At 54.3% G+C, this 20,647-nt stretch overlaps 6 protein-coding genes across 6 annotated transcripts; 2 read left to right on the forward strand and 4 right to left on the reverse strand.

The window, feature by feature from the left end:
• Positions 1–3,316: 3,316 nt before the first annotated feature.
• DCS_01867 (uncharacterized protein) lies at positions 3,317–5,083 on the reverse strand (the record flags this gene model as incomplete). Its single annotated transcript, XM_040799198.1, has 3 exons — positions 3,317–3,419; positions 3,467–4,877; positions 4,948–5,083. 3 exons carry the CDS (start codon positions 5,081–5,083, stop codon positions 3,317–3,319), a joined length of 1,650 nt encoding a protein of 549 aa, XP_040660081.1.
• Positions 5,084–7,772: 2,689 nt separating this feature from the next.
• On the forward strand, positions 7,773–8,721 carry DCS_01868 (nucleolar essential protein 1; the record flags this gene model as incomplete). Its single annotated transcript, XM_040799199.1, has 3 exons — positions 7,773–7,812; positions 7,898–8,166; positions 8,245–8,721. 3 exons carry the CDS (start codon positions 7,773–7,775, stop codon positions 8,719–8,721), a joined length of 786 nt encoding a protein of 261 aa, XP_040660082.1.
• A 1,965-nt stretch (positions 8,722–10,686) lies between these two features.
• On the reverse strand, positions 10,687–11,945 carry DCS_01869 (uncharacterized protein; the record flags this gene model as incomplete). The annotated part of the gene is made up of 2 exons (XM_040799200.1): positions 10,687–11,676; positions 11,874–11,945. 2 exons carry the CDS (start codon positions 11,943–11,945, stop codon positions 10,687–10,689), a joined length of 1,062 nt encoding a protein of 353 aa, XP_040660083.1.
• Positions 11,946–13,207: 1,262 nt separating this feature from the next.
• Positions 13,208–14,203, reverse strand: DCS_01870 (uncharacterized protein; the record flags this gene model as incomplete). The annotated part of the gene is made up of 1 exon (XM_040799201.1): positions 13,208–14,203. One exon carries the CDS (start codon positions 14,201–14,203, stop codon positions 13,208–13,210), a length of 996 nt encoding a protein of 331 aa, XP_040660084.1.
• Positions 14,204–15,460: 1,257 nt separating this feature from the next.
• On the forward strand, positions 15,461–18,586 carry DCS_01871 (mitochondrial translation initiation factor; the record flags this gene model as incomplete). The annotated part of the gene is made up of 1 exon (XM_040799202.1): positions 15,461–18,586. The coding sequence occupies one exon, from the start codon at positions 15,461–15,463 to the stop codon at positions 18,584–18,586; it is 3,126 nt and encodes a 1,041-aa protein (XP_040660085.1).
• A 362-nt stretch (positions 18,587–18,948) lies between these two features.
• On the reverse strand, positions 18,949–20,196 carry DCS_01872 (uncharacterized protein; the record flags this gene model as incomplete). Its single annotated transcript, XM_040799203.1, has 1 exon — positions 18,949–20,196. One exon carries the CDS (start codon positions 20,194–20,196, stop codon positions 18,949–18,951), a length of 1,248 nt encoding a protein of 415 aa, XP_040660086.1.
• Positions 20,197–20,647: the final 451 nt, after the last annotated feature.

The raw sequence follows: 20,647 nt of genomic DNA on the forward strand, positions 1-20,647 counted from the left end.
CACACGGTCGCAAGTAACACTTGCGTGTACGGAGTACATGGTGTAATTAATAATTACTTCCTAACATAGAACTAGCGCACCTGCACTGACACGTGCACTGCCCGTTACATACTAACAACATGCTCATACTGGTACATACTTGGGTACCGAGGCTGGTACCCAGTGGTACATGTGGAGCACATGTACACATGTACTTGGGGGTACGCCCACACGGACTCCGTACCTAGGCAAGGGAACAATAAGTTCCGGCCATTACAAGGTGCTGCTCTGAGACGGTACCTAAGTCAGTAAGCGCAGGGAGCTACTCCAAAGGCACATGAGGTTACCTCCGGCACCTGGTACTTGTATTGCCGCTTCCCGGCGTACCTATTCAGGTTGACAGGGGATCGGGTCGCGGGCGGAGTTGCCGAAAGCGCGCCCATTCCGTTGCCCATTTCATTCGTCAATGCACCTAGCACGTCATGATACAGGGCTGCGGAGTACAAGTACTTACTTGCATGCATGCAGAGGTACTTGCTTGGGCGCTCTGATTGCCTGTACTTGGTTGCGTTGGTCTAAATGCACAGAAAATAAGACTGTAATGGTCTGCAGGTACTGTGCCGGAGCCGTGCGGGTTGCAAGTGCTTTGCGCTGCACGGCACAAGCAAGTACTTGAGTACAGTAATTAAGTACAGTACAGTACAGTACAGTACATGTACCTTACTGGTAGGTGTGCTGTAAGTTCCTTGTACTGGCACGGCGTGGTGCGAGCGAAAATGACCAATATCTGGCAGGCATGTGACGTACGAGTTGCCGAGTTCATCGACGGCCGACTGTACTTGGCAGCGATGCGTGGCCCGAAAAAGGGTTGAAGAATTTTCGGGACACTGCTATACACATTGCCCTACTGTATTCCGCACATGTACGGAGCAATTGCAACTATTGCAACAATGCATTACAGTACTCCGTACGGAGCACAGTGCAGTGCTTGCTTATCATTACCACCACCACTCCGTACTACCAATGAGATGTACTGTACTGTACAGTAGTTGTACGGAGAACATGCATCTCCGTACCTAGTACTCGCTCAACTCAGTACCCGTGTATTACTTACTGTACGTATACCAGTGCTTGCTGCACTGCCGGTGGTCGTATGTACCACCTGGTAATTACTTCCAATTGCCTGTATGCAAGTACTTGTGCTTGGCACCATGACGACGCTCGGCGCACAAAGGCACTCGTACTACGGAGCAGTGCTTTCTTGTACTGATACTGTACACATTGAACGCACAACGCGCACATACTGCACTTACAGTACGTGTACTTTGTATAAGCACGGTACTTGGATGTAAATGTGCGCGTAGAACGGCTTTGCTTGTACAGTACTTGCATGTAAAGTCACCACCGACCTAGCTTACCAAGGACCTACTAGGTAACCTACCTTAGTACTTACTGTAGGTAGTAGCTACTACGGTGGACGGTACCTGGTATTGGTTGGTGCTTGGCCTGAAAGAACCGAACGAGCCGACCTGCCGCCCCAAGGCGTCCCTATTACTTGGCGGGCACGGTACCTAGCACTCCGTCCTGTAAGTACTTGCGTACTGTACGTACAGTAAGTACTTGCATGCACATGCATACTTGCACTATTTGCAGCAGTTGGTGGTGGTAGAGGTAAGCACCTTCTCCTTGCCCACGACATCGACTGGTTCTGCTCCACCACGGCCACTGCTGCATAAGGTAGTAAGCACAGCAGGATGGGCCAGCAGGGAGCCGGCTGCGGCAGGGGACGGCTTCACCGACGTCACGTCGCACTGCATCATCGGCATCGCCTTGGTGCATTCCACGGGCATCCCGCTCGATGCGTGCCGGTACGGTACAGGTGGGTGCACTCAATGCTCGGCATGGCCGGGGGATGGGGGCCGGCCGGCTATGTGCTGAATGTGCTGGCGCGCGACGCATTCTCGATCCTCTCGGCGAAACTCGCCGCCGCGGAGAGCCCGTACCGCACAAACACCTGCGCACGTACTTGGCTGCAATCACTACAGGTGCCTGCCGAAGTGCACCGCTGGTGGGGTTGTAGGACGTAATTTGTACAAATGCGATGGCGGTACGAAGTACTGTAGGCATCGACGACGGTTGCACCTTGGTAAGTACTAAGAGATGCCATGGTCTCGCCACGGGTACAAGTGTTGGTTGGCCTGCGTGGATATCTAGCGTCAGCAGCGTGGCATCGTTGGATCGGAGATGGCCGAGGAGCACTACAAGTGCCAAAGCAAGTACAGTAAGTACTCAAGTACAGCACCTACAGCAGTACTCAGTAGAGTACTGAGATGCCTGCGACTTCTTCCCTACAGTACGGTACATGTACTTTACATCAAAACGTCGTGTGCAGTACGCTGTACGGATACTTTTCATTTATTCAACTACTGTACTGTACAAGTACATCTGTGGAGTAATACTTGTAGCCGTGCTTAGGCAAGTAAGTACTTGCTAGGTAAGTATGTACGGAGTTCTCCGTAATTCATGTACACGTCCAACACATGCATCCGAACTCCACGGGGCGTGCCAAGAGCTCCTTCATGCAATGCATACTCGGCATCAGTATGCAGCACCGAGTACGGCGTGCTTTGCAATGTTTTCAGGTGCAGGAATCTACATGTAATTAGTGTGTAAGTACTTGAACAAATACGGTACTCTGCACGGCGCTCAACAACAAGATGCGTCGTCGTGTCATGCTGGCATGTACGGAGTAATACATGATGCTTACAGTAGCTACGGAGCACTACAATAGGTACTTGCGTAGGAACTTGCAACCACTCAATAACATGCACAGTGCAGTAGGTACAGTAGGTGCACAGTACATACTTGTGCATGTACAGTAAGTACAAGTGCAGAGTAAGTACGCCTCGATCGGCCGATCTCGGCTCCAACACCCAGCCCGCATGCTCGTGCCTGTAACGAGCACACCGTTCGAGTACGGTACATGCAAAAGTAATACCGACACGGGCATCATTTCCATCCTTTCGCGCCGTTATTAATACTACCTCGACTCTACTCGGACGTCCCTGCTGGCTGAGCTTCCTGCAATGTCCCTGCCCATGGAAGCTGAACGGCCAGCGGCCGCTTCGCACGCAAGGCGCACCGCGCAACCGTCGGCACCGCAATCCTCGTCCCTCTCTGCCCTCTCTCCTCTGGCCTGCCCCTTGGCCTGCTCTCCATCTTGCTCTCCATCGTTGCCCCGATGGCAGCTCAATTCCCGCTGCTCCGTACGCCTGCAAAACACCTCATGCTGGTTTGCGTCCGAGCACTCGCGCGCCTCCACGGTGAGCAGCGAGTGCTAGTCGGCTTTCAATCGGCACTGTATGTCGAGCTTGCCGAATCTTGTCGTGGCATCCGCATCGTTGAACTTGCCGCCGACGCCGTCGACCCGCCTCGTATTTCTAGGTCAAAGGGGTCAGACCGAAACTTGTTTCGCCGTTCGACGAACCGATGGTTGCCCTCCAGAGTCTCGCCGTGCACCGACTGCCGCCGCTCGACGGCCGAATATGTCCCGTGCTGAGCGTTGCCCACCATCTCGAGGGGAGACTCCCTGCGGGCGGCGAAAAGGGCGACCGCATGTTCCGTCGGCGATTCCTGGCCGTCGAAATCATCGTGACAAAGCAAACTCAGAGTATACGACGCCTTGGGAGCGGCCAAAGGGTGTGCCGGCCGACTGGTGGCTGTCGCATGTCGTTCATGCCGAGGCTCGAACTCGCCGAACCCGGCGAAGCTGTCCAGGGTCCGGCCCGGTCCGTCGTCGGGATTCGAAGCCTCCTCTGACCTTCCATCCCTTTCGTCGCGGCCTCCCGCATCGCCTCCCCGCCGAGGCGACGCCGCTGTTTCCAAGAATCGCGCGTGGGCACCGTCCATGCCGGCGCCGAAGCTGTCGACGGCGCCAGCACCTTGTGGCATCCACAATCGCCCCCTTGTTCGCTCCGAGGCAACAACATGCAGCCCCGCTGCCGCAGCCGACTCACCGTTGGCGAGGCCGAGCCTGTTGAAATCCCTCTCTTCATTTCCCCTCTGCTTCTGCAGCCGTCCGGAGCACCGGGCCCATTCCCCCTTGTTCCTTCTTTTTCGCCGCATCCACACAAGTATCATCATCACGATGACCGTGACGACGACGCCGACGGATATTCCAATGATTGTTCTTGGCGATAACGCAATCGGGGACTTGCTGCTGCTGGCATTGTTCGGCAAAGAAGAGAGGCTGCTGTTGTGCTCGATGCCCCCGCCAACAGACTTGCTTCTACTGCCGGTGGAATTCGTGCCACCGCCATCGTCACCACCAAAGACGTTGGAAACTTTGCCAACGATGGCGCCCGGAGTTTCTACAGCCACAACTTCCCCAAAGCTTGTTTCGCGTCTTTTCGCCGACGCAGCGCCCGACGACGTCTCGAGAGTTGGCCGAGTAGATGCCGCGGCGATTTCACTCGTCGAGCTGGATGATGAGGGAAGAAGTTGCCTTGATCCGGCGGCGCCATCGTCGAGCTCGCCATCATTACTCGACGTCGGCTGTGGCTCTGGCGAGAACAAAGGTGTGGAGCCTCCCGCTGGCTCGAAATCAAACCAAGTCGACGACGACGTTGCGAGACTCGGTGCAAGCTCCGTGACACCAGTATCCGAAGTCTCCGTGGACGAGGTTCTGAGTCGCCCTCCTGTCGCTTGCTTGGATTGCTGTGGAACCTGAGGTCGCCGAGTCCTAGCCAGGGATGTAGTGGTCGTGGCCGAGGCGGCTGCAGCGGGCGCTCCCGACACGGAAGCCGTGAGAAGCCGTTGCGAAAGGGACGTGGTGGAGTTGGAGAAAGTGCTAGCCGTGGAGGAGGATCCCGAGGTGAGTGTCGATGTTGATGGTGTTGCTGTGGATTGAAAGAGTCTAGGCTGTGCCGAGGGAGCCGGCGTCACTGGCGTCGTCGACATTGGTCGTACGTAGCTCGACATCGAGCGTGCTTCGAGCGTATTTGCCGTGGCACTTGCGTGCAATTCGCCTCAACGTAGCGGGTGCTCTGACGCTGGAGGATATGATGGCGGTCGCGGTCACGGGCCAACGTCGTTGAGTCAACATCGTCGATGATACCGACTTATCATAGACGCATTGTGGCCGCTTCCATTATTTCAATGTCTAGGTATGCCGACCGAGGATACAGGTGTAGCAGCTTTCTTTTCGCCAGCTTGGATGGCAAGGGCAGATGAGGCTTCGTGCTTGTGTTCGCGGCTGCTCTTGCGCCTGCGCTCGCGCCTGTGCCCGTGGTGATATCGGACTTGTATATGGTGGCAGGATTCCTTGTTGACGGAAACTTCAACAGTCTCCGCAAATCGGACCGGTAGGGCGGATGTGAGCTATTGCAATCCAGCCGTCAGCACAAGCAAACAACCATGGCAACGTCACAGAGCCATCGAACAAAAGGGGAAGGCGTCTCGAACAGGGCGAGGTGACGCGACCTTGGAGTAGATATCAAGCGGCACAGCATGAGCAGAACAGGAGGCGGAATAAAACAACGATAAAACACCCGTAAGAAAATATGTCGAGAACTTGGTCTTCCATGCGTTTTCGGGTATTATTGTGGGCGAGACGAGCGGCCAATGTCGAGAATGGGCGAAAGAGAAGAACAGGGAATGCCAACGGGACAGCCTGATCGGACGTGACTAGTCGAGGGACCGAGGAGAGTCAGTTGTCCAGCGGCCAACGCCGAGTGCCAGGCTCGTGCAGGGGCTGTTAAACCCCTGATGTGTTACGCATCTCAAGAACGGGCATCGTCAGGGCGGGGAACCGGGGGGGACGAGAAACGGGAACAGGTGGCACGAGGCCTGTTTCGAACTCGAGGGCACGATCGAGCGGACATGCAGCTGACGCGATATATCACCCAGCGCCCCCGGACCAGCGTTGATGGAATCCGCAGAGTCGAAGGGGTCCGGATGTCGTTCATCTCCGATTTCTGCTTTCGTATGTGCTTGCTGTACGGGAGGGCGGTTGAGCATGTTGGTTGCTGAGAGCCGCCGAAAACTAGAGTGATGGTTGTCTCAACGTATCGCCGGTCGGTTACTGCGCCTGGGAAATCGGTCATGGCAGGACAATACCTTTCAGCCCGTATTATTTCGTTTTCATCCTGCCGGAAGCCCTGAATCTCGTGGGCGGCGTCGCTTCCATCGACACGCTTCCGCGAGAAGCAAGGCAAAGTCCAAATTCATCGGCGTCCCGGTTTGTGCCCTCTCCCACCTCCTCTTGACAATCCAGATGTAGATGCGAGATAAAACGGCCGTAGAAATGTCCGTAGCTTCTGCGTAGCACGACATTGCCTGAGCATGGTTTCAAACATTCAAACCCTTTCGCTCGCTCGGGATGGGTGGCCAGTTTGAAACATTACGGGTGCCTTGGGTTTGAAACAGCCTCAGGCAAAGCCAACAAGAGTCGACGGTTCTCGAGCTTCCGGCAGCCATCTTGGCGGACATTTATTCCGAGGCGAGGGTGGTTCTGAACCCAGAGCATTCGTCCGTGTGCATGTACGTGTCGTGGTTTGTCACTGGCGTTTGATTTAGCATTGCTGCAATGAGCAGTGCGGCGGCGTTGATGAATCCCCACAGTGTCAGACCCAGGTTGGGGTTGACTTGCTCTGACAGACTGCCGTGCAATATCAACCAGTCCAGAGTTTCATGTACTCGTACTCTATACTTGTACTGTAAGTGTATTATTACATGTACAGGACCTACAGTAAACCAGCCATGTATGTATTTAGGTGTACAGTAGGTGTACAGTAGGTGTACAGTACTTGTACAAGTTTGTACTCCGTACGGAGTACTTGTACTTATGTTGGTTCCCAACCTGCCCCGTGACAGACTAACAGCACCTGCATTTTTGCGTTGGAATTACACCAGAGACACAAAGATATCGTAATATTTAAATGTAAAGTAAATACCACATGTATCACTGGACTGTGGTGCATGCATTTCAGTCATGTGTAAATTCTACGCTACATTGCTGTCGATATATTTCTCAGGCTCAGGATGCATCGCCAAGGCATGAATGAATTGCTGCAGCAAATACCCAAAGGCTTTTTGTAGGCGGGTAAATGTGCTCCTTACTGTATGGAGTAATAATACTTGGAGGTTGGCTCATTACTGCAAGTACACTCAGTAATTACAGTACTTGCATGTACACGTACAAGTACTCCCCAAGTTACGGAGTACTTATACAGTAGTTGTACTTAAAAGCACTTACAGCACAAGCAAGCACAATACAAAAGAACTTCAAAGTACTGTAAGTAAATGTAAATGAGTACCTACGGAGTACATTTACGCATACTTAAGTACTTACCTACGGAGTACTAGTAGTTTCTGTGCTGCACAAGACTTTAAGTAAGGTGGGGGAGGCTGCGGTGCATTAGTATGTAAGTACTTGGTAGGTACATATACGACCAAGTAGTTGTATGTGTACTTCCATTAAAGTGCAGTATTTTCTGTACATGCTAGTACAAACTTGGCCGTGGGACCTGTCAAACTGAACGCCGCAGACTTCTCATCGACATATGGAAATTGTTTCCCCGCCTCCCGCCATCCCCAACATATCTTGATCTGTCGCCATTTAGGAAGCTGCCTATTATCTCATCAGGTCCTACATCGGTTTCTGGGTTAGGCTCAATGACACCCCCTGCTTGTAGCCAAGATCAATACTGACTTTGGCCAGATCGTCAATCGTCCGTCCCTCTCTCTCGCTCACCTGGACCACGAGGCAGTCGCCGGGCAGTCCTCTGGCAAGCATGTCTTCTCCAGATAGCCGTGCCAGCGTGAAGCGGCCAAGTGAGTCGGGCCGATTCTTTTCTTGCTTTCTTGCTACCAAAACCCTTCGCTCGGATGGCCTTCGCTAACAAGACTTCCTGCTCAGGGACCCAATCTCTGCCGCCACCTGCGTTGCCGCAGCTCGTGGCCGAGCAGAAAACTCCCATTGCATCGACCGACAAGGACTCGCAGCGACTTATCGTCGTCTTGTCAAATGCTAGCCTTGAAACGTACAAAGCCTCGCATGGTGGCGCTGGTCGCAATGGAGCCCACCGTGAGGACAAATATTCGCTGCTCAACAGCGACGAGCACATCGGAGTCATGCGCAAAATGAACCGGGACATCAGCGACGCACGCCCCGACATCACGCACCAGGTGCCAACCCCCCCCCCCCCCCCCCCCCCCCGCCTCTCCTTGACGCGCGCATGCAGCGCCGCTAATGGCTTTCTCTAGTGCCTCTTGACCCTTCTGGACTCGCCCATCAACAAAGCTGGCAAGCTTCAGATATACATCCACACCGCCAAGGGTGTGTTGATTGAAGTGTCTCCCTCCGTTCGCATCCCTCGTACGTTCAAGCGATTCGCCGGTCTCATGGTGCAGCTTCTCCATCGGCTGTCCATCCGGTCGACGAATTCCAACGAGAAGCTACTGCGGGTGGTGCAAAACCCAATCACCGACCACCTTCCTCCGAACTGCCGCAAAGTCACGCTCAGCTTCGATGCCCCCCTTGTGCGTGTTCGCGAGTACGTGGAATCGGTGGGCGGCAAGGAGAGCATCTGCGTCTTCGTCGGTGCCATGGCCAAGGGTGCCGACAACTTCGCCGACTCTCTCGTGGACGAGAAAATATCCATCAGCAACTACTCAGTTTCGGCCAGTGTGGCCTGCAGCAAGTTTTGCCACGCGGCCGAAGATGCTTGGAACATACTCTAGTGCTCGATTTTCCGTCTGCAGTATTGGCACACGCAGGGCAGGGACGGATAGTTCTGATGCCTGATGAAGCACGAGGCAGGCAGGAGCCGCGGATGAAGCCTGCGCCAGTCACCCGGCCAGGGCTGAAATAATATGGCTGCCTGACGATTGGTCTTGGAAATGGCCTCGGTGGCCTGGGTTGGTGCAGTCATGTGCAGTCATTCGTCTTTCACAACCAAGCATTGAGGCGGTACATAGCCGGGTCTGACATGCTTCCAACCCCCAGACGCTGCCGCCGCCGCATGGGTCGCCTATCAAACAACGCTTGCTCTGACGGCAGCTTAGGTGCAAGGGGACAAGGGGGCATTCCAGAGACCGACCATGCCGACTTGGATTGATCGACCAAGAAATAAAGCATCGAGAGGAACGTCGCAAGGAAAATCGAGAGGGAGATGGACGAAAAAAAAAGAGGAATATCCGGGTATCCATGCATCCAAATCGTTACATCGTCCAAGAAACCATGTGGTATCAACCTCCCACGGTGGAGATGCCACGGGCGAGTGGTCTATACCTCGGCAACACTGAAACTAACAAATGAGTTGAAGATAAAAAGATAATCTCTTTCGAGATGACGGCGGTACATACTGTCCAGTTCGTATCAGAAAGAAGGAGGCAACACATACTTTGAAAGCACCCCACACCGAAGCCGGTTGGTCAAATTGAAGTATCATGCAAGCATACCATATTTTTGCTCTAATGGCGTCTATATTGGCCGCATCCCATTATTGACAGTAGTTGTTTGCTGGTGCAAATATATTCAGAATTGGGAAGTACGAATGTTGTGTTGCGACTGTCCTCAAGGGCATGATAAAGTGATGTCGTCACGAGCAACTTCAGGCTTACCTGCTGCATCAAGCATATCTACTGGGCATCATTGGGCCGGAGAAGCTATTTTCCTAAATGCCGTGGGCACGGCGTTCCACCTAATCTTTCATATGGTGGCCTGCGCCTTTCACAGGTTTCTGTCTATGATAATGATTGGATCGAACCGTTCCGTCTTCCTGCATTGATCAAAACAAAGGAGTTCCTCGTACCTTCGCCATCGATGAGAGAAACAAGTTCGGCGTGGAAGACGTCGAATATGAGTCTACTCCCTGCGCCTTGCCATCCACGTCAGTCGTGCCACCAGCTTTTCACCCCGTTCTCCCTTGGGGTATGAGGAGCAGTGCGATTGTAGATTTTGTTCTGCTGCCTCCTGGATAAAATGCGGTCGACTACAGTTGGCCAGAGCCTCTCTTCAAAGCATCTTCGTCACTAGACATGTACGCACATTCAGTGACGTGGTGAAGCGTACTTGAGTTTGAGTGTAAATTATTGTCTATCCAAAGTAGCTGCTCATGGCCGTCACCAGTTTGAACTCAGAACGGGCCTTGGACAAGTGGCGTGGGGGACGGCGACCAGGTTGGATACGGACTCACTCCGTACTCGACATTTCATGACGAGAAACGTACAAACTGTGTTGTTTGTGCGCGATTTAAATTGCACCGGCGTCGACGAATTGAGTTCATTAGGCCGTCTCTATCCAGTGGTCCGTCCTAACACGCTGCGTTGACCTTGCAACATAATTCCAACCTCGCTCGGCTCCTAGGCTCGTCAGGCAAGCGGTAGCCCAAAAAGTAAACCATCCAACAACTCGTACGTTTATGTTCAGATTATCGTCAGATTCATCCCATCTGAATCCGTTGAGGTGACGCGCTTGCCGCTTCCAGCATGAAAGCCTGATTGAAATACCCGTTTCATTCTTCTTCAAAGCATCCAAAACTCCACTCGGAGTTGTCGTGCACAGATCCAACTGCCGTCGGCTCTCACGGGGAGTCGAGAAAAGTTCCACGCCCTAACAAAAAAAAAGAAATAAGAAAACAAAATATGTACAGCACGATGGCGCAAGTGGGGAAGTTATGGATGTCGTGCTCGGCGCGCCGGCTGTCATGACGCAAAAGGTTGGTCTTCAAAGGTAAGTCGTCTTCGGGCAACGCTCAGAGGGGTTCGGCTCGGCACGGCGCCTGGTGTCCTCCATTGTTTTTGCGCCGGGCTCGGTGTGATGTTGACGAAATCGGCAAAGTCGAAGCCTTGCCCAGGTGTGTTGGGGAACATGGTGCCTCCGCCGGGCGTCGTCATCATCGAGGAGGGGAGATCTAGCTTGCCGTTCTTGGGAGGCGGCGTCGACACGCGTTCCATCATGCCTCGATTGCTCTTCACGGCCGGCGATGGCGAGGCTGCCAGATAGAGCAGCAAGTCGGCTCCTTCTTCACCCGACTTGCCCTTGCTGGCTGTGCTCAAGTTTTCCTTGCTCCGTTTGGGGCCGAGACTCCGCGTTTTCATCGGCGGCGTACGAGGCGGCGAAGAGCGTGGGTTGTTCGCACGGCTTGCGTGTGCCGGCAGGTCGTCGTCGTCGTCGGACGGGTCGTCAAACTTGGGCAGCCTGAGGTCGTTGGTCATCCGCCACTGTTGGCAAAATGACACGTCGGGGCCGGCCGACGTCGTGAAGTGCGGCAGCCTGCGAGGCTTGATGGGCGAGGATTGCGCCAGCTGGTGGTTGTCCCTCCACGCCGCATGGCCCGAGAAGGATTTGTGCGCCGTCGGCGACGTGACCAGCGGCTTGTTCGGGCTCGAGGCGGCGTCGTCGAAAGAGGCAATGTTGTACGTGCGTTTCCTGTGGCCGGAGCTGCCGTTGCTGGAGCCGATGGCGTCGGAGAAGAGTGGTGCCTTGAGCGGCGAGCTCATCAGCGTCCTCGTCGGATATGGCAGGTCCGAGGCGGACGAGGAGGAATCGGAGAGAACATCGCCGTCGCACAGCCGCTTCCGTTTCATCTCCTCTTCCAGTTTCGGCTCGATGCAGTCGAGTGTGAGATCCTCCCAACCGTGCTTCGTCTTGAACTGTGCGAGGGCGAGACGATTTTGCAACCGTCGAGCAATCTGCGTCGTCGGCCAATCCCGTCAGCGAAATTCCCACGACGGGCAGCAGGCGGCCAGAGAGGGAAGGGTGGAGGAAACGAGGCAAGTCAAGCCAAGGCTGGCCCCAAGGCAGACGGAAGGGAATCCGGAAAGCAAGGCGAGAGGTTGAATTGACAGACTGACTGACTAGATACCTCTCCCTTGAGGCACGCACGTACCTTGCTGACTTCTGCACGCTTGAGGACGGTGTCGACGACATCCTCTGGCTGCTTCTTCCAAGGAGACGACATGGCTGAAGCGAGAGAAAACAATTGCATAAGTCTGCTACATGCACCCGTCCTGGCTCGTCGCTCAGTCGACGTCTGCGCAACTCGGGTTGAGTGTGAGGCCGGTCGGTGGGAAGTGGCAAGGGAGATGAAACCAAGGGAGAGTGAGAGGATGGAGAGCGGAGAATGATGGAGAGTGCAAAGCTGAATATTAAGTGGGGGACGCTTGGAGCAAAAAATCAACTAGGCCGCAGGTCTAGGCGGCGGTGCATTGGACGTGTGCATTGGCTCCCACCCTGCCATGCATGTGCGGAGGAAGGGATTGCGGTAATCGACGAGTAAGGGAGCATTTTTTTTTAAATACTGCCTTGTATCTAAGTACTTGCTCCGTATGTTTCCATCGAATTGGATGAGTGAGAAGCCGCGAGACGTCGTTGTATGCTCTGAACCCCTGCGTACCTTCGACGTACTTGGTGATGGATTCGTTCTACATGCACGTTGCGACGGAGAAAACACCGAACAATATAGCCAAGAGAGGTCAGTATTTCTGCCGAAATACCTCCCCGTGAGTGTTTCACAAATACTGCCGAGGGCATGGCTGCCGTGGGATGGAGTTGAACGACTTCACATCAAAGGACATGAGTAATGGAATATATGCATACGCACTGCACACTGACTCGACACGGCATGCTTGACATGACGACTATTTCCAGCCATTGTACTCCGTATTTGAGATTGGTATTCTTGACTTTTATTCCCAGCAGAATCCACTCCAACGCAATATATATACATGTACTTCACAAAGTAGGGAATAATAAAAGTAGTAGAGGGATTATCAAGGTGGTAGAGGGATTATACAAGTAATAGAGGGTTTTTCAAGTAATAGAGGGATTATACAAGTAATGGAGGGATTATACAATTAATGGAGGGATTCTGCAAGTAATGAAGGGATTCTACAAGTAATAGAGGGATTATACAAGTAATAGAGGGATAATATCTGGAAACATGCAAGGAAATGAGCAAGTCAAATTCCGTCACTAAATTCCAGTAGAACCTCTCGCTTCTCCGTGTAAAAAATCTCATGATATGATATGATGCTTTCCATAAAGACTTCCAAGGCATCACAGTATTTCTGGTTCCTGTCCTGCTTCCCCCTCAAATGCATGTCCATGTCTACGGCAACGATGGGCTGGATTCGACTTGCCGACGGAACTTTGATACGAACTCATCCAAATAAGCTTCGGATAAATACCTCATCTCGGCTGCCTCGTGTGCGTGCCAGACACCTAGCTCTTGTTCGTCTCTTTCCACAGGCTGTCAAAATCGATGTTTTCAGCATTAAACATGGTGCGGATCTTCGTCGCGGCCGCCTCTTGTTGCTCCGGACCAAACCCTCCCGGACGTGTCGCCTCGAACTGTACGGTCTCCACCCATCGGTAGAACAGTTCGCTTTTGCCCATGGCCGCGAGGGCATCTCGAAACGCGGCGATCTGGTCACTCCCCTCGCCGGGAGCGTCCAGCTCATCCCGGATATCGTAGCACAACCACCCGTGGTCCCTGTGGTGCACAAGCACGGCTCCGTTGAAGGCGTCGAGGGCCATGGCCTTCTTGTCGACGAGGGAGTGCGCGCGGACCATGGCGTCCCAATCTAGATCCCACTGACGGTTCATGAGCAGATAACCCGTTTTCTGCTCCAGTAGCAGCGGCGTGGTTACTTGCCGAACATGGGCGGAAAAGATGGCGCTCGCGTTGGTGTCCTTGAAAAGGTCACGCAGGAGGGGTCGGCACCATTCGCGGCTGCGGCGAACGTACACCTCCCGGTCCCGGAAGCCAACTTTTCGGCGCCAGAGGACGGGGTTGCCGGATTGGCGGCGGGCGACGAACTGGACGGGCCACGGCCAGACAAAGGTGAAGAGGAGAAAGTCGATGGACATGGTCATGGCTCGCTTTCCAACCTCCCAGCCGAGCTCGTGCCACGTCGACTCCGAGGCAGGAAAGGTTGCCTCGCTCGGGTGGCCGAAGGCGGCGATGACGAGCTGCCAGTACCAGGGCATGACGGAGTACAGCCGCCAGAGGAGGAGAAGAGAGAGGAAGAGGTTCATGGCCACGGGGACGAGAAAGACGCTGCGCTTGAAGGACGTCGGCTTGGCGTCGATGTGCGTGATGTAAACATGCTCCTCCGAGAGCCCGCCGATGAACTGGCCGAGGGCTTCGGGAGGTGCCTTGAACGGGGCGGGTGGCAGGGAGCTTTTCGGCCTGCCGAACCTCTTCGTTGCGGCCATTCGAGGTGCCGACTTGCCAGCACGGGTGGCTCAGGTTTCGGAGAGACGTGTGGAAAGTCTTGGTGCAATCGTCCTCGAAGTGCCAAAGCAGCGGTGTCGTGTAGTACGGAGTAACAATGCTGCTATTACAAGTACTGTACAAGTACGACATTTCACCAAGTACAGTAGTTGTAAGTACAAGTACTCCGTAGGTACGGATACAAGGCTGCAGTGCACAGAGTACCGTACTAAGATGGACATGTGCTTCACGTACTTGTAGTTGCGCTCCGTACTCCGTACATCTAGTAGTTGTACATACCTAAGTACTTACTTGTACTGTAGTACTCCGTAATAAGAGTACTTACGGGTCGAGTACTGTACTTGCACGCATACTTGTACTTACAGTAAGTACATACTAGGCACTGTACTGTATGTGTCCCTAGCACGTAGCCTAACGGCCAACGCCACATGCACCTAGGCCTGGGCCCTGGCTACAATGCCACTAACCGCCACGGCACAGCGCCTCCTCGGCGCCCAGGAGCTCCAATTCCTCCGCGAGACGAACACGCAACATTAGCTGACTAACACTACGGGCCTAGGCACAACAAGTGCGCCATATGCCTCCCGCCAAGGTCAGCTTCCATTCATCGTTTACTATTTGCCACTTGTACTGTAGTACTGTATTCCGTACGGAGTACTCGAGTACCTGATTGTACAAGTAAGTAATCAAGTACTTACAGTAGGTGTACTTAAGTACCTATTTACATGCGATACTTCTAGCCATCTCAGTACTTAAGCATGCACTTGTACTTGTACACATGTAGTTCCCAGTGTCAAGTATTACTTACTTGCAAGTACTGTAGAGTTGTACACATGCACAGTACTTAAGTATGTTCCTAAGAACTACGGAGTACAAGTATCCGTACTTGTGCATGTACTTGTACTTAAGTCGGCGTAGGTGTACGCAATTACATGTACCTGTACATGTATTTGTACGCACTAGTACCGATTGGGTCAATGGCAGCACGGTGGTGCAGATGAGGCTAGGATCTTGCGTTGTTCGAGCCATGAATAACTTTGTCCATCTTGACATTTGATACTGATAGCTGAAGGCTCCCTCCGAGTTCTTGTCTGGAAACGCCCGCCGCGATGTTAAGGTCTCGCGCACTTATGGTAAGAGCAAAAACTTCAGCTCGCAAGCTATGGTTGTTAACAACCATCTAGAGTGGCGAAAAAAGATTCGTTTGTGCATCATGTCGACAAGGCCTCTTGACAACGATGGGAACAGCTCGAGACGGCCTCATTTTCGGACGCACAAGGTCGTATAAACTTGAGAACACCCTACAGCTTGTATCGCGCACGGCATTGAGGCAGTTCGGGCCTGTGAGGTGGCTCACGACAACACCGCTGCGTCACAAACCCGATGACGTTGATGCTCCCAAACATGGAAGATTCCCGGGAGCATATGGCGGCCAAGCCGGTGCATCCTTTGGCTCCTTTGTCTCTAGAACAACCCGAACATCAGGCCTGCCGCCGCTGACCGATGGCCTTCTGCCCCATGAGCAGCAAGCACGACAGCGAATGGAGTCTCCCGGAAACAAAGGCAACCCTCCGGCGATGGCGGCGGCGAAAGTGCGCAAAGTAACCAGCAGCAGGTTCGATGACAAGAAAGCGCAAATGTCAAGATCTGTTCTTGCCGATGTGTTCAGCACGAACCGAGAGCCAAAAGTCCCACCCACGCCGAGGTCATGGTCCTCCCGATCGCAGCAGCAATCGATCGCATCTGAGCCGTCACGCGATGCCTTCTCTGCTGGCAATGCAGCCGGTCCGCAGGGCACACACTCAACGCCGCTCGAAAAGCACCTGGTTGGCAAGCGTGTCTTGACGTCGCATGAATCCCAACACCGAGTCGGGACCCCTGGATCGAGGCAACACACTTGGGGAGGGGCTGTTCACGGCCGGAAAGCACCAGCCGACAATCGAGGGCAGGGTCATGGGAAGGAATCCACAACCTGGCGTGAGATAACACGATCGAGCAAGCCAAAGGCCGTGCCGCACAAAAATTTGAAATCGGACAGCGCTCATGAACCCAAGGCCGACAAATCCAACCTCAATACTGACAAAGTGTTGGCCGACAAGGACTTTTGGGGAGAGCTTGAGAGTCGAGTGGCAACTATCAGGGGTAGGCGCCAGTCCGCTGCGATTGGAACGACCGGTAAACTGGCATCCGAAAGGCATCCGAATCCCCGAGTTGTCCAAGGTAACACGCCAGTCGGCGGGGACCCAACGGGTGACCCGGCGAGGCCAAGGAGGAAATCACGTTTTGAGATGGAGGAGGAGCAAAAGATGGTCGAGAATAAAGAGCGCAGAAAGCCGAACAAGGCGCGGCGGAACCGCCTCAGCCAGGAGGATCACGACTGGGATGACGAGGCCCTTCACCGATGGGAGCAGAGGCAGCGTCGCCAGGCCGAGAAGGACGCACGAAAACGACAAGAACTCGAGCAGCAGCCCGCGGCGGTCCCAATCTCCTTACCAGAGTACATCAGTGCCGCAAATCTGGCCCAGGGGTTGAAGCAGCGATGCGACCAGTTTATGAAGGACATGAAGGAGATGGGCTTCGAAAATGTGACTCCCGACACCATCATGACCGGCGACACGGCCGCTCTCATTGCCATGGAGTATGGCTTTGAACCCACGGTCGACAATGGTTCGCAGAGAGACCTGCGGCCCAGACCACCGCCCGAAGACCCTTCGTCCGTCGCCGTCCGGCCTCCGATCGTTACCATCATGGGCCACGTTGACCATGGAAAGACGACCATTCTCGACTGGCTGCGAAAATCATCCATCGTCGCGCAGGAGCACGGTGGCATCACGCAACACATTGGTGCTTTTGTGGTGAAGCTGTCGTCGGGCAAGGCCATCACCTTCTTGGACACGCCGGGTCACGCGGCTTTTCTTTCCATGCGGCAGCGTGGGGCGAACGTGACGGATATTGTTGTCCTGGTGGTGGCGGCGGACGACAGCGTCATGCCGCAGACGATCGAAGCGCTGAAGCACGCCACCGCTGCCAAGGTACCCATCATTGTTGCCATCAACAAGATTGACAAGGAGGACGCCCGTGTCAGCCAAGTCAAGGCTGACCTGGCCCGGCACGGTGTGGAGATTGAAGACTTTGGAGGCGATGTCCAGGTCGTCTGCGTCAGCGGTAAGACGGGCCAAGGCATGGAGGACCTCGAGGAGAACATCATTGCGTTGTCCGAGATGCTCGACGTCCGCGCCGAGTCCGACGGCCTAGCCGAGGGATGGATACTCGAATCTAGCGTGAAGCAAAATGGGAAGACGGCAACGGTGATCGTGAAGCGAGGCACCCTGCGTCCGGGCGACTTCATCGTTGCCGGAAACTCGTGGGCCAGGATTCGCGTGCTGCGGAACGAGGCAGGCGTCGAGCTCTCCGAGGCGCCTCCCGGGACACCGGTCGAGATTGTGGGATGGCGAGAGCTGCCCAAAGCTGGGGAGCAGGTTCTGCAGGCACCGGACGAAGCCAAGGCCAAGTCGACGGTCGAGTATCGTCTGGAGATGTGCAAACGCGAGGAGAGCTCCGTCCAGCTCGCCGAACAGGAGCAACGCCAGAGGGAAAAGGCGGCGGCCGAAGCAAGCCAGGCCACAGCTGCCGCGGATGGAGCGGATGCTTCACCCACCGACCCGGCAATGGTCGGGCTTCTGTACCAGAACTTCTCCATCAAGGCAGACGTCGTCGGCTCCGTTGAGGCTATTTGCGGTAGCATTCTCGAGTTGGGCAACAACGAAGTTCGACCCAAGATCCTTCGATCCTCGGCAGGACAGATTTCCGAGTCCGATGTCGACCACGCGGCGGCGTCAAGTAGCGTAATCATCAACTTCAACGTCGCCATTTCGCCGCACATCAAGCAGCGTGCCGAGGAAGCCAAGGTCAAGATCCTGGATCATAGCGTCATCTATCACCTCATCGACGATGCCAAGGCCACCTTGTCAGGCCTGCTTCCCGACAATATTTCGAACCGCGTCACCGGCGAGGCGGATATCCTGCAAGTTTTCCCCATCAACCTCAAGAAAAGGGTCTTCAAGAACATTGCTGGTTGCCGAGTTAGGAACGGCGTGATGAGGAGATCATCGAGGGTCAAGGTGCTGCGGAAGGGCAATGTTGTCTTTGACGGTGAATCAGAACCCCCCTTGTTGCATCCACCGAGTTGGCAGCTAATCGTTGACGTGACAGGCCGTATTGACACTCTCAAGCACGCCAAACGGGACGTCATGGAAATGGGCAAAGGCACCGAATGCGGCATTGGCTTCGACGGTTTTGAGGACCTTCAGGTCGACGACCAGATCCAGACATATGAGGAGGTCAAGGAGAAGCGCACATTGTAAGGGACGAGCAGCATCCATCCATGCATGATGCACACACACATACGCACGCACGCACACACACACACACGCATCCATGCACACATACACATGCACGCACACGCACACATACACATCACCATCAAGCGATAGTATGCGGGGGTGCATTCTAGCCATTAGGCCATGCAGATAGTCTTGGATGGGCGAAACGAAGGTGCAAGTGTTCGCAACTGGCGTCTCTCAGCTCCTTTCCTAGGAACTGTCTACTACTTGATACACGAGGTGGATGGGGCGCATGGAAAAATACGACCAGGTGAAGCATACAGAAAGATTGATTCGACTTGGGTCGATGGTCATCATTCGTTTGCTTCTTGGGAATCAACTATTTACCACCTGCTCGGGGCCGATATCACGTTTGAGGCAGACATTCTGGTCGTCACCTTGGCTTGCCGCCTCTCTTTCTCGAGCTTGGCCAGGCCAATCTTGTCTGTCACCGGGGTGGCCTCGATAATGCTATCGAATTCGTCGTCATCGTCGTCGTCATCGTCGTCGTCGGCAGCGTTACTGCCGTCAGACCCGTCACCATTGTCCGAATCCGGCAAGAGGTCGACATTGACCTTGACTTGCTGCTGTCGCTGTTGGTGATGCGGCGAACTCGAAAATGTGTGCTTCTTTGCATCATGGTCATCGACGTCACCGTCGTCGAGTTGGGGGTTGGAGAAAGGCTTCGAGGCGAGGACCTTGCGACAGATTTCCCGCATCGCATCGTCATCGTCATCACTGTCGTCGGATATGGCAAAAGGGTCCCGGCTCTCTCCGAATCGGTCGCTCTGAGGTGGCATCGTGCCGGACGAGCGCTTGTCGGGGGATTCGCCATCGTCATCGGAATTGTCCGATGCACCCTCTTCATCCGAAGAGGAAACTGCAGGCTTGCGGTTCGTGTTGCCCGTCGTCCAGATGTCATCAGCACCTTGCTCCCTGCTCTCGGCGAACTCTCTCTGCAACCGTTCCATCCACTCCGCTTCCGTCTTCTTCACCTCGGCCGCGTCGGCACAGGCTGCGTAGCGCTTGAGGATGCTGGAGTTGATTTCCAGGAAAGAGTGGCCGTACGAGAAGGGCTCGAGGATCTGCTCCGCCCAGTCCGGATGGCCGCAGATGTAGAAGGCGGCCGCCAGAGCCTCAACGCAGTTGAGGCGCCACGGTTTGCCGTAGTTGACGGTATTCGCGGCGACGAGATAGGGCAGCAGCCTCTCGCATTTACCTCCGACTTTGCTCCACTGGATTTCCTGCGTGCGCGCCCACGAGCACTCGACGACGGCGGCGCCGTACTGGTCCAGGAGCTCGCGGTCGGCAGGGGAGACGACTTGCTTGCCATTGGGGGTGATGATGACGCCGTTGTGCCGCTGGCCGAGGTGGAGGTCTCGCATGAGGCCAAGCTTCATGAGCTTCTTTCCGGAGCAACGCTTGGGGTCACAGTGGCCAAAATCCCAGCAGGCCGCCTTGAAGGCCGGCCTTGATGATGAGCCGTCACCCGTGCCATCGTCGTTGGCGGGACGCCGAGGTCCTCCATGGCCACCGCCGCGGAAGCCAGATTTCTTGCCCCGACCAGCAAAGTCCTTTTTGTGTCGAACCATGATTTGCTTCCGGTTGTATTGATGGTTGAGGGCTGCCTTGCTTTTTGGTGGTGGTGGTTTGGGCTTGACAGGGTTGGAGAATCATATGATGGAAAATTACCAACTAGGAAATAACCAGGAAATTATCATTGCACGAGTATTACTCTGTATTACTGAGAGGAGGAATACTGTAAGTACTTGTACGTACCTGCATGTACTCCGTAGGTAGTCCGTATGTGTGTAAGTAAGAACGGAAGGAGTACAAGTCTGGTTACTTGTACTTGTAGGTACGTACGAAGTACTTTGGGTACAGAATAATGCATAAAAGTGCGCGGTACCAAGTGTTTCCATGCATGTACAAGTACTTGTGCTGCGGATTACGTGCCCGCTGGTGCTTTTACAGTATACTAACTAGTACTTACGAAGAACTTATTACTCCGTTTATAGAACGGTTCAATACAGCACGTGTACG

The sequence above is a fragment of the Drechmeria coniospora genome, chromosome 01 (assembly GCF_001625195.1).
Source record: "Drechmeria coniospora strain ARSEF 6962 chromosome 01, whole genome shotgun sequence".
Lineage (NCBI taxonomy): Eukaryota > Fungi > Ascomycota > Sordariomycetes > Hypocreales > Ophiocordycipitaceae > Drechmeria > Drechmeria coniospora.